The 13,533-nt window shown below is 44.3% G+C and overlaps 1 protein-coding gene across 1 annotated transcript; it reads right to left on the bottom strand.

Annotated features, from left to right (window-relative positions):
• Positions 1-846: 846 nt before the first annotated feature.
• Positions 847-12,381, bottom strand: LOC134575171 (oocyte zinc finger protein XlCOF22-like). The gene is made up of 3 exons (XM_063434399.1): positions 12,197-12,381; positions 12,017-12,092; positions 847-3,128 (listed from the first exon to the last, which is right to left on the bottom strand). Exons 2-3 carry the CDS (start codon positions 12,045-12,047, stop codon positions 940-942), a joined length of 2,220 nt encoding a protein of 739 aa, XP_063290469.1. The 5' UTR covers positions 12,048-12,092; positions 12,197-12,381; the 3' UTR covers positions 847-939.
• Positions 12,382-13,533: the final 1,152 nt, after the last annotated feature.

Genomic DNA, 13,533 nt, shown 5'->3' with positions numbered 1-13,533 from the left:
GTGTGACTCGGGTTCATAAACAAAGTGATTTAACTCCTAAATGGCAGAGGATTGAGTAGTGAGACTGCAGGGGCATGATCTGCACACCAAAACTGCTTCATTAAGGTAAAGTTGTTTTGGTGACTAGAGCGTCCCTTTAAATTGAAATTTACTTTATCAAGTAAATCCTAAAAAATATAAGTAGAGAGTGTGTATCAAAAACCACATAGGGAGTGATAGTCCCAAAAACAAGTGTAATGGAAGAGTGCTCTGGAAGAAGGCTACCAAGCCGAAACGCGTTTGCTGCTATTCCAATATTTGTTTGTATTTTATATATTTGTTTTATACTACTCCAAAGGTTAATACTGCTTGGGTAAGTGGATACCCCCCTTTTTTTGTATTATTTGTATTTGGGTTCCACTCCCTTATAACCAGGAGTTTGCTTAATATTTTTATCTTTAAATAAATATACGTTTTTTACCACGGAACCTTTCCAGTCATTTCTTGGAGTTTCGTCAGCCTGAATTGGCACCCTTGAGCCTATTATACAGAGCCTGGTACGGCTCTGCCAAATGTGAGTGGCAGTCCATCCTTATTCAGCATACATTTGTATTACACAGTATACACTATGTTATGTTTTGTATTTATATTTTGTAGATAACATTCTGCCAGCTGCCTATGTTCAGGTTGTATTTTATGATTATCTATCACCATTACACTTGTTTTTGGGACTATCACTCCCTATGTGGTTTTTGATACACACTCTCTACTTATATTTACTCTGATTTAGTGTCTGGGAAACACTGTTGTATATTCACTTTTACTCCATTTTGTGAAGCGCCTACTCAATATCTTCTACCTTAAATCCTAAAAAAAAAAATGCTACCCAGTGTGAATCCTCTGAAATGTAAGAAGTGTTAAATTAAAAGATCCTTCTATGTTCTTAGCAAGATAATTCATTCATGTGTGAATCCTCATATGTTTCTTCATCTTTGACATTTGAGCAAAGCATTTCCCACATTCAGAACAAGAAAATTGTTTCTCTCCCGTGTGAATCCTCATATGTTTCTTAAGCTCTGATATTTGAGTGAAGCATTTCCCACATTCAGAACAAGAAATTGGTTTCTCTCTTGTGTGAATCTTCACATGACGCTTAAGATTTGAAAGATCATTAAAACATTTCTCGCATTCTGGACATGAAAATGGTTTCTCTCCTGTATGTATCTTCATATGATGCTTAAGATTTGAAAGGTCAATAAAGCGTTTCCCACATTCAGAACATGAATATGGTTTTTCGCTTGTGTGAACCTTCTGATGACGCTTAAAATTTGAAATGTTAATAAAACTTTTCTCACATTCTGAACATGAAAACGGTTTCTCTCCTGTGTGAATCTTCTGATGATGTCTAAAACTTGAAATGGCACTAAAACATTTCCCACATTCTGAACATGAATATGGTTTTTCTCTTGTGTGAATCTTCTGATGACGCTTAAAATTTGAAAGATCAATAAAACATTTCCCACATTCTGAACATGAAAATGGCTTCTCTCCTGTGTGAACCTTCTGATGATGCTTAAAACCTGAAAGGTCACTAAAACATTTCCCACATTCTGCACATGAAAATGGTTTCTCTTTTGTGTGAATCTTTTGATGACGCTTAAAATTTGAAAGGTTGCTAAAACATTTCCCACATTCTGAACATGAATATGGTTTCTCTCTTGTGTGAGTCTGCAGATGACGCTTACAATTTGAAAGATCACTAAAACATTTCCCACATTCTGAACATGAAAACGGTTTCTCTCCTGTGTGAATCCTCTGATGTATTTTCAGATTTGTCACTTGAGCGAAGCATTTCCCACATTCAGAACAAGAAATTGTCTTCTCTTCTTTGGGAGCTTTTCTATGTCTTCTAAAATGTGATTTCTGCTTAAAACACTCACGTCTAATGTAATCTGTACTAGTCAATTTATTTCCTTTGTTGACACTCTTCTGTTTAACAAGCTCTGAATTGGTAGATGAAGCCTTAGCACCATCAAAGGAGTAACTATTTCCTTTATTTTGAATTCCAATATGACACATGGGGGTAAGAAGGTCCAAAGTAGGGGGATTTCCATCTTCACATGAGGCTAATTCCTCCTTAATACGAGCAGATGGATATTTGGTCTGTGGATGTTCCGCGGGTGTGTACATTTTAGCTTCTCTGAGATTTCCTTGTTTAGGTGATGGGGATGGGGATTCATTATTTGATGTATAGTCCATCTGCTTATCTCCTGTGGGTGTATAGACCTTGGTGATCGTGAGAGTGCTGGCTTCACATGAGGCTGATTCTTCCTTAATAAGGTCAGGTGGATATTCTGTCTGTGTTTGGCCTGTGTGTATATAAATATCCGTGTTCATGAGAGTTGGTTTTTCATTTGATGCTGATTGACACTTTGATGTATAGTCCATTTGTATATCTCTATCGATTGTATAAATGGCAGCTTCAACAACATGTGTTTCTTCCAATGAGTCGGATTCCTCCTTGATATAAGTAGATGGATATTCTATCTGTGCATCTTCTGTGGGTGTATAAATGTCTGTGTCTGGGAGATTTCCTTCCTCGCACGAGTCTGATTCCTCCTTAATATGAGTAGAAATATATTCTATCGGTGCATCTTCTGTGGTTGTATAAATGTCTGTGTCTGGGAGACTTCCTTCCTCATACGAGTCGGATTCCTCCTTAATATGAGTAGAAATATATTCTATCGGTGCATCTTCTGTGGTTGTATAAATGTCTGTGTCTGGGAGACTTCCTTCCTCATGCGAGTCGGATTCCTCCTTAATATGAGTAGATGGGTATTCTATCGGTGCATCGTCTGTGGGTATATAAATGTCTGTGTCTGGGAGATTTCCTTCGTCACACGAGTCTGATTCCTCCTTAATATCAGAGGATGGATCTTCAGTCTGTATAGGTTCTATGGATGAATTAATGTCTATGAAATTTACTTCTTCGGATTCTGTGATTTCATGATAATCATTATGTGATTTACTGCTTGGTGTACTGACTGCCAAACAGTCTATTTTTTTATTAATTGTGATGGAATCTTCAGTTATATAACCCGCAGAAGAAACTGAAGTATACAATTCATCTCTCATTATGGAATCATCTACTGGGAAAAAAAAACAAACCTGAAAATTAGAAGATTTTCTTAAATGACATCATCAGATGTCTAGGTTTTTCAACAAAATATAATTTAAATGATAATTTTTCTTAAATTTTTTATAATTTCAATGAAATTAATAATAATCAATGAAAAGCAGGTTATAATAACATGCAATAATATTACGTAGGAAGAAAACAATGCAACTGCTATCTATTAATCTGATACCAAGTTCACAAAAAGGGACCCTGTAAAAACGAAAATAAATACATTGTTAGACAAAAAAAGACTCACATGCAAAATAAACAAACATTCTGTCTTGCTCTGATGCCAATTGGTAACTCTTGAAAAAGGTGCGCATGAGCGCCGAAACACACGTCGAGCAGAAGCTTGATTTTGTTTTGTTTAGCTAATGTGTGCCTAGGACAATAGGTTTTTACGGAGTCAGTTGGGTGTTTGCAGAGCAGACTTAAAGAGCTTTTAGGGGACTGCCTCGAAGCAGTGGGAGGGGATGATAGTGCAATGCTGTGAATTATACTAATTTTACGATTCTCTCTGGTTACACATTTTTTTACAACAGCTTACTCCTATCTCAATAAGTGCTCTAGATATCTACTCTATTGCCTAATTATTTCTAAGATTGTCCAGCCATTAGGATCTCTGGCCACCGTTTATCTAGCTCTCAAACGATCATTTTATACTTTATCGAATATTTAGCTAACTTTTGCTGTTTATTTATTTATTTAATCCTTTTCTCTGAATTGGAGGGGTTGCTCTTGAGGACAACATAATTGACCTTGGTTTTCTCTAAATTCTAATTGATAGTCAAGCTCAGGGTTACTGTATGTCCTCTGTTCTAGCGGTCTTTCTTTATTCTAAAACTAGAACAATAACTGATCCATCTACCATTGGGAAGTATTAACATATTTCATCTCAATTGTAGCAGACCCGTATTAGCCTACACTCATTACTGTTAGTATTCCAATTAATGTGAGTCTGTTAGTTACCACACTAATTTGGAGCTTACTACAGTTAGCAGCAACAGGTGTTTTTAACCAACTTTCCTTAATTCTGGTTTCGTTGTGATTTTCTTCTTTTCTTCTCATCTAGTTTTTATATTTTTGGATCACGTTTCCTATGAAATTCCATTTGAGCCTTGATATACTTCATATATATGATTCCTCAACGAGTTCATACCGAGGTCATTGTTTGTAGGGATCAATCTCATTTGGGTTCGATAATTTCCCTTTAGTGTTTTTGATTTTGGATAGTCTAGCTATGGGAGCATGGATCTGTTACTAGCTCTATGAGGTCTTTGGGATCCTTTCAATAAGCTTTAGGACAGATCTATGTAAAATTGATGATTTTATAACAAGACACGGAGGCTCATATTGCATATCCCTTTCTTTACTGTTGACAAATAGCAGCAAAGGAAACAAACAGAATGAAAAAAGAATGAACATGTGATAACATAGGCCCCTCCCCCCTCAGGTCCCAGTATAACAGGCAGCACTTCCCTTCCATTTCCCTCTTTCTTTGCTGCTCTGACACAAAGATAAGTACATGCCATATTTTCTCCTCATATTTCGCTTATATACGGTTTTGTTCATTGATAATTTTCTCTTATTTACTTGTATTGATTTAGTCTTTTATTTCTAGGTTAGTATTTGTCTCTTTATACACTAGCCTCAGGGCCCAGACCTCCACTGCTTATGTAGTCTTGTCTCCTGTCTGTTTCTTCTGCTCGAGCGCCTTTCTGCGCACTCCTTCTTGTTTCATAGTTTTACCGCGTATCTCGCGGGTGCCGCGAATCCCGCGAGATTCCCGGCGGCCATTTTCTGACATCCTGTCCCTACCTCTTACTAACCCATACGTCCTTTATTTTCCTACTACCATCATGCCTAAACCCAGACTATCTTCTGGGTCCGCTCACTCTGGGGAGTCGGATACCCCAGTAATTAGAACTGAGGCCCCTGTCACCTCAGATATTTCGCCTTCTATGGCGGATGGGAATACCCACCCCGGTGGACCACAGTTTCTAGCGCTACAGCGCTCAGTAACAGACGCCATTATGGCTGCTATGGGGTCTATGTCCTCCACCCTCTCCCACACCATTTCACAAGCCCTCTTGCCCCGTCCTTCAGACGAGCAACTCTCGGGCACCTTGACACCCCAGGGAGAGGTGTCTAAAGGGGATTTCAAAAAGGCTGCCCGTAAGTCCAAACACTCCTCTGCCTCCAGAAACACCATGACTGGCGTACCTTCGGTCGCCCCAGAAAGCGTGTCCCATCCACGCAAAAGAGCCTTTCCGCGCCAGGCAGAACGGGCGCGGCTATGGAAATGTGCTAGAGCACAGATTGAGAGCGACACCGACTCAGAAATCGGGTCAAATGAGGAGGCTATGAACGAGTCAGATACCGACTCTGATGCGGATTCCGCCGATGGCGCTCTTGACCTCCTTTCCTCTGCTCAGGCAGAGATGCCCGGAGGCGAGACAGGGACCAGGAACCCCGCGGCTGCGGGGCCCTCCCTCGTGGATCCTTCGGGGGTCCCGCTCTTCGACCCGGATGACCTTCACCATCCGAGGTCGGCGGAGTGGCTCCCGGCCGACCACGTTGCCACATACCTGGAAAATTGGGTCAGAAAACCCTTAAGCAAGGCGGCCCGCAACAAATTGAGGGCGGAGTGTCCTAGGCCTCTGGTGCCCAACAAGGTGTGTGACACCCCAGAGGTTGACCCTAAAATGACTCAGTTCCTCACTAAACTGGGCTGGAATCCCCGTAAAGGACTAGAGTCCGCTTTGAAGTCCTGCCAGGACAAGCACCTGGACATATTCGGGCCTTTGGCCAAACTATTTGACTTGGCGGAAGACGCCAGAGCGGAGAACCGCATGGTCGACCCTGAAGACCTTAGAGGTTGGGTCCAGAGAGCAATTTGTATTGCTGGGAGTGTAAATACCTCCCTATCTATCGAAAGGCGTAAAGCCATATTATTCAAAATTGAGCCCAAACTGGCCAACCTCGCCCTTACGGAGGCGGGCAAAGACGCCCAAGGACTCCTCTTCGGAGATTCCTTCATTAAAGATTTAGGGCGTTTTGTGGGAGCATTCACGGCTCTAGACAAGGCCCAGGCCTCCATGAGGCGAGTATTCCAGGGGCGGGTCTCTACCAGGGCCGGCAGACTCAGGAGCCGTCTGTCCGGCCGCAACTATCCCCAATCCCGTGGCACGGGAAGAGGCTCCTTCCAACAATATAACCAGTACCAGGAGACCTCCCGCCCCATGTTTTTTCCATCCCGCGGACGTCAATGGCGATCCAGAGGCCTTCGGGGTAACCCAAGCTCAAGACGACCATACGGTGAGTTGCCTTATACCACACATTTCTTCTCCGGGTTACATAGGGGGCAGACTCCAACATTTTTTCCCAGCCTGGTCACTAATCACTTCAGATCCCTGGGTACTGGCCACTATTCGGGGTTTCAATATAGAACTCACCTGCCGCCCCACACACATTCCCCCTCCTCAACCGATCCGCTTTTCCCTCCAGGATCGCGGTCGGATCGACGAAGAACTTTCAACCCTCCGGTTCAAAGGGGCTATCGAACTAGCACCCCCCAACCCTGCGGGCGTAATAAGCAATATATTCCTAGTGGAAAAGAAAGGCGGCCAATTGAGGCCAGTCATAAATTTGCGCCCCCTCAATGCCGTAGTCAGGTACCGCCATTTCAAGATGGAGGGTATTCACCTGCTAAGGGATCTCCTCCTCCACGGAGACTGGCTAGCGAAACTAGACCTAAAAGACGCGTACCTGACAGTGCCAATAGCGGAGGCCTCTCGGGACCTCCTACGCTTTTACTGGCGACACGAAACATGGCGGTTCACCTGTCTGCCCTTTGGCCTATCCTCAGCCCCGTGGTGCTTCACAAAGCTTCTACGGCCCGTTATGGCCTGGCTACGCAGTCGAGGAGTTCGACTAATCGTCTACCTAGACGATATTCTCCTCATGGCTCAGGAGCGTTCCACCCTCCTCACACATCTCCGACTAGCCATAAACCTCCTGTCACGCTTAGGTTTCATAATCAACTGGGAGAAGTCATGCCTGACCCCCGCCACCCGCTTGGAATTCCTAGGATTCCAAGTGGATTCGGGGGCAGCAACACTGAGTCTCCCGATATCCAAGATTCGATCCATCCGCAAAGAGTTGCGCAGGGCCCTTATCCGACCCCAACTCACCTTACGCCAATTGGCACGCCTCATAGGCCTGCTGGCCTCTTCAATCCAGGCCGTGTTCCCAGGCCCACTCCACTACCGAGCGCTACAGCGCCTAAAGATCGCTCACCTAAGAGCCGGGGCATCCTACGCAGACCTGGTCTCTCTGGACAACGAGACGAAAGAAGAGTTGCGATGGTGGATTCTCAACCTGTCTGCATGGAATGGCAAAGCCATCTTCGGCTCAATGCCGGAATTCACGATCGACTCGGATGCGAGTCTACACGGTTGGGGAGCCCACTGCGAGGGAATCTCAACTGGGGGCCGGTGGTCGGAGTCCGAAGCCCGACTACATATCAATGCCCTGGAGCTTCTGGCAGGCTCCTTCGCCATCCGCAGCTTCGCCAAGGACCGTGCCCTATCATGTATTCGGCTCCGCATGGACAATGTTTCGGCGGTGAGATATGTCAACCACCTGGGTGGTACACAGTCGGCGGTCTTGGCCAGGTTGGCGAAAGATTTTTGGGAATTCTGCCTGGAACGGAACCTGATGGTCTACGCGGAGTACTTACCTGGTCTGCACAACGTCCAGGCGGACTGGGGTTCACGTTATCTTTCAGACACCAGCGACTGGAGATTAGCCAGGAAGGTGTTCTCCAATATTTCATCTCTCTGGGGACCATTTACCATAGACCTTTTCGCCTCCCGGCTCAATGCCCAACTCCCACGCTTCTTCAGCTGGAGGCCGGACCCAATGGCGGAGGCAGTGGATGCCTTCCTACAAGATTGGCAGGGAGGCCTCCTTTATGCCTTTCCCCCATTTTCCATGATCCCTCGCTCACTCCTGCAAACCCGCAAACACCGGGCGGAGCTAGTCATGGTCACCCCATTCTGGGAAACGCAGTCTTGGTTTCCCCAAATACTCGAGATGACGTTGGACTACCCTCGACTCCTGCCGGGACACCACGACCTGCTGCAAGACCCGACGGGGCGCTATCATCCCCTCCGGCTAGAGGGCTCTCTCCCACTTCTAGCATGGCGAATCTCCGGGGACCCTGGGAAATCCCAGGAGTTTCGGACGCAACTAGACACTTATTGGCAGCAGCATGGGCTCCCGGCACTAGACGGGCATATGGGTCAGCTTGGCGAGCTTGGGCTAGCTGGTGCATGGCTCGGAACGAGGATCCCGTTTCGGCCCCTGTAACAACGATCCTGCAGTTCCTGACGTCCCTCTTCGAAGCCGGTAAGGCTTACAGGACTATTAACCTTTACCGTTCCGCTATCTCGGCTATTCACCAAGGTTTCGAGGGCCGCCCCGCGGGACAACACCCTCTTGTGTGCCGACTCGTCAAGGGTTCTAGATTTTCAAGGCCGCCCAGGCCCCGCTACTCCACGACCTGGGATGTTTCCGTTGTATTGGCTTTCCTCTCATCCTGGCCCGCTAACGCTGGACTCTCCCTCAAACAGCTGTCCGCCAAATTGGTGTGCCTGCTCTGTCTCATCTCATGCAAGAGAGTCTCGGATGTTAGTGCACTGGACGTCGATGCCAAGTCATACACCCCGGACGGGGTAACTTTTAACATCAGCAGGCGCACTAAGACTTCCATCAAAGCGGTATCCTACCCTAGTTTCCCTGCCTCTCCTTCGCTATGCCCAGTGACCTGCCTTCGTGAATATGAATCTCGCACCGAACCACACCGCTCTACTGCCTCTCATCAGTTGTTCTTATCTTTCCGTCCTCCTTTTCACCCAGTTTCCAGCACTACCTTGTCACGCTGGGTGAAATGGCTGCTAACCCAAGCGGGCATTGACACTACAGTGTTTGGCGCCCATTCAGTACGAGGGGCATCAGCCTCTTCTATGATGTCAGCGGGCGCCCGCCTAGAAGACATTATGAGAACAGCTGATTGGTCTAGGGAATCTACCTTCCGAGAATTCTACTTTCGGCCGGCCCCACACACATTCGCTGTGATAATGAATCAGCTTTAAACTTGCAATATGAGCCTCCGTGTCTTGTTATAAAATTGCATGATTTTGCTATTACATGACGAAAAGTCATGATTTTATTAAAGACACGGAGGCGAGTATTGCCCCACCCTTTTTTGTTCTTCTTACACGATGGTAAGTATGTATCTCCCCACCCAAATTACTCATACCACGATACACCGCATAGTATAGTTTGAGAAGGTAAGTGGGGCCGTCCTCAGACCTTGTTGTTTTCAAATATAATGGAAGTGTTAACATTAATTGTTTTGTGGGACTGTACATACAGGGGTCTTTGTTCTCACTGGTGTAACCTTGTAACTTGTTGCAAGTATCGACTTTAACCTGTTGGCTCCTGTTCTTTATATCTCCACAGCTTAATCCGGCAAGACGTCTAGCGATGGTCCGGTTTATTGGTCTCCTCCCGCTGTCCTCCATCGGTCCTATGGATTCTACGGTCACACTTCCCAGTTTTTGATGTTATGTCTTCTTCGGTTTTATGCTATTACCTTGGGACTTTATTCTCACACTACTCTAGTTATGGACATTGTTCTTTGGTCGCATCTGCAGAAAGAGGGAAATGGAAGGGAAGTGCTGCCTGTTATACTGGGACCTGAGGGGGGAGGGGCCTATGTTATCACATGTTCATTCTTTTTTCATTCTGTTTGTTTCCTTTGCTGCTATGTGTCAACAGTAAAGAAAGGGATATGCAATACTCGCCTCCGTGTCTTTAATAAAATCATGACTTTTCGTCATGTAATAGCAAAATCATGCAATTTTTCTTCTAAGAGGGATCATGTCAAATCTTATTATTCAGCTTTTTTCTGGATTAACCTTTTTCAAATGAGATATTTGACAAATCAGTCCAATTTGCTGATTCTCTTACTGAACAGATCTCTCAATTTTTTTTTCTATTCAGCCATGACTGATTAAACATCTGACAAGGGTGACGTAGATACAATGTAGGTTTTATTTTAAAGGACCACTATAGGCACCCAGACCACTTCAGCTTAATGAAGTGGTCTGGGTGCCAGGTCCATCTAGGATTAACCCTTTCTGCTATGTTTACCTCATAGACAGCCGCTAGAGGCGCTTCCGCGCTTCTCACTGTGATTTTCACAGTGAGAAGATGCCAGCGTCCATAGGAAAGCATTGAGAATGCTTTCCTATGAGACTGGCTGAATGTGCGCGCGGCTTGTGCCGCGCATGCGCATTCAGTCGATTGTCAGGAAAGGAGGTGGAGAGTCCCCACCGCCGAGGGAGCCCAGCGGTGGAGAAAAGGTAAGTGATTAACCCCTTCCTCACCCTAGAGCCCGGCGGGAGGGGGACCCTAGTATGTTTTCCTGCAAAGTACTTAATGCAGTTTACCTCACCGTTACAAAATTGCAAGTAGTGTGTGGTAGGTGGATAGGCGACAACTATAGTCTTTTTACTCCATGGCACATTAGGTTTAAAACATTTTTTTTTTAAATTAACCCCTTAAGGACACATGACATGTCTGACATGTCATGATTCCCTTTTATTCCAGAAGTTTGGTCCTTAAGGGGTTAAACACTTGTTCACCGTTTACTTTTTACATTTATTTGTTGGTTTAAGTTTTTAGTTTTTTGGCTTGTTTTGTGTTTTTCAGAATTTTACTCCATAAGGATTTAAATAAAATGATTTTTGTGTTACCATAAATGAATCACCTTTTATTAGTCTAAATTTTTTTTACGTCTGGCCTTCTGGTGGTGCTTGTTTTCACTATTTTATAAAAATAAATACATGTTATTGGTGTGGTATTGGTGCAGAGACCCTGTCCCTGCACCCTAAAAAAACCTAAATGCTGCAACTGATGAGAAATAGCAATGGTTACACTTGCCAATAAGGTTACGTCTATTGGCTGTCAATCAGACATTTCTTTGAGAAGATCTGAAATACTTGAAAGCCTTCATGTTTGGCATTACAATGCTTCTTTTAGAGGACCCATGGATTTAATGCTACCAGAGGGGTCAGACGGAGAGTTCTGAAGTCACAATATTAGACTTGAGCGGTTACATTTGAAAAGGTCTCTATTATTTAAGTGTGGCCACTATTTAATGAACTCCCATCTAAGACACGTGTGGGATTACCATTTGAGTAAGAAATCTCTGCCGTTATCGTTAACATGCAGATAGAGGTGAATGAAGGATCCTATGTCCGGTGTAATGGAGGAGGTGATCATTCAAGCTCCAGTATCTAGTTTTTGGGATCAAGCTAGAATTGAGTTGTGGAGTGATGATACGGCAGTCCGACCAACTGATATTGCCAGTTATGGCACAATGTCATATATTTAAGTGCAGCTCCAGCAATCCATTAATGTTATTTTACTACTTACTAACTGCAGTGACAATCCTATAGTGCTTAGCAAGGTGAGTTTCTACCTAGCGCGCAGAAGACCTTGTAGAGGCTGGATGAGCCAGAATGGCTTCTAGTCTAGTAAGCCTCCACTTTCCCAAATGGAGTACCAACTAAAGGATGGGCCTTACAAATACTCAGTGGCCATCACATGTGACTTGTATAACATCATCTCTGTAAAGATAATATTAAACCAATTTTTTTTTCTTCGTACAGCTTACCAGTCTGTAATAACCGTTCAGATCTTACACTGTGTACCAGGTGTTTGATGATATAAGTGAATGATATCTGCTCTATAACCAAACACAATGCTAATAAAACATTGTCTCACCCAAGGAGATGAGGGGTTGGTGACTCTCCATCACTTCCTTGTAAGTTTCATTTTGCCCTTTCAAATACTTCCAAACCTACAAGAAATAACAGACAGTGAGATCCCAACATCTTTATCCAGTCACCATCCAGACACATCCCTTGGTTTTACTCTATGATGTCCCATTCCCAGCAGCCTCACCTCTCCAGTCAGCAGGTGGATGATCTGATTGGTCAGTTCCAGGATGTTCTGCTCATTGTTTCCCTCTTGTATCAGTGAGTGAGATGGACACACTGTGCTGGAGCTCTGGGTCTTGCAGGATCCTCTTAACACACAGGGACTGCTTCTCTGTATTGTAGGATCATCAGATCTCTTCGCAACAATGTAATCCTACACATAAAGAAACATGTATTAAAGGATCTCTCCAACTAAGCCTATCCTTCATGCTTTCTCTCTCTCAGTCTACACAGAACGTCACTTTGTTACCTTGGAGTTTTTTTGTTTTTTTGTTCAAAAAACATTTTTATTGTGAATGCATGGTACACGAATATAACACGAGTGACATTATCATTTATGCTTTTGACCTGTTATTCGGTAAGTTACATTCACTATTTTGCGGTTTTTCCAACATGAACAAAACAGAAAAAACAAGTGAAACAAAACAAACAAGAGTTACCAAACCAAATAGGTCATTGTTAATAAGCAAGAGGTTGAGCCCAGACAGTCACTTTTAGATGTGTGTGTCCGGGAGGCTCAGCCAGTGCCAGTTTTTCCGAGATACCACTTGCGTGGCTCTGGGGTTATGAGTTGTTGCTGCTCAGGACAATGAAACATACAATAATTTGCAATTTAAAAGGTAAGAGCAAAGAAGGTAAACCAAGGAAGGTATGCGGTTCCATTGCTCTGCTACCAAAGCATGAATTGAAAGACCAAACTAAATTAAATTAGACAGAACATAGTAAATTAAACATAGTAAAATAATTGCCAATTTGCCTTAGCATCCCGCAAGCCAGTGTTCGGGGACAGATTGAGATAAGCCCATCAAAGAATCACTGACAGGGGATCTCGACCCGCCACCACCTCAGCCGAGAACCATGCCGTGTATGCCAAAGTGGTTTTCACCTTGGTCTAGAAAGATTTGTCTAGGGTGAGAATATATGATCTCCAAGTCAAGAAAAAAATTTTGGCGAGGAGTTCTTTGTTAGTTAGTGTGTACAACCAATCCATTTTGAATACAAAAGCAAGCTTGGTTAGAAATAACTCCATGGTGGGTGCTAGCGGCTGGTTCCAGACCTGCAGGATGGTCTTGCGCCCCACCGCTGCCACGATGAGGAGAAATTGTTTGTTAGGCAGTGGGAGACCTGGTAAGGGTCCCAGAAGCAAGAATTCAGGGGTAAGTGGTAAGCTAGGCATGCCCCCGCTATCGAAGTAACCGTTTAGCTCGGTCCAGAAAGATTGGATTAGAGCGCACTCCCACAGACAGTGATACAGATCAGCCTTGGCGTGTGTGCATTTGAAGCAAGTCGCAGTCTACCTTC

The sequence above is a fragment of the Pelobates fuscus genome, chromosome 10, assembly GCF_036172605.1.
Source record: "Pelobates fuscus isolate aPelFus1 chromosome 10, aPelFus1.pri, whole genome shotgun sequence".
NCBI classification, from domain to species: Eukaryota; Metazoa; Chordata; class Amphibia; order Anura; family Pelobatidae; genus Pelobates; species Pelobates fuscus.
Note: the sequence above shows the minus strand (reverse complement) of the source record. Positions and strands in the feature narration are given on the sequence as shown.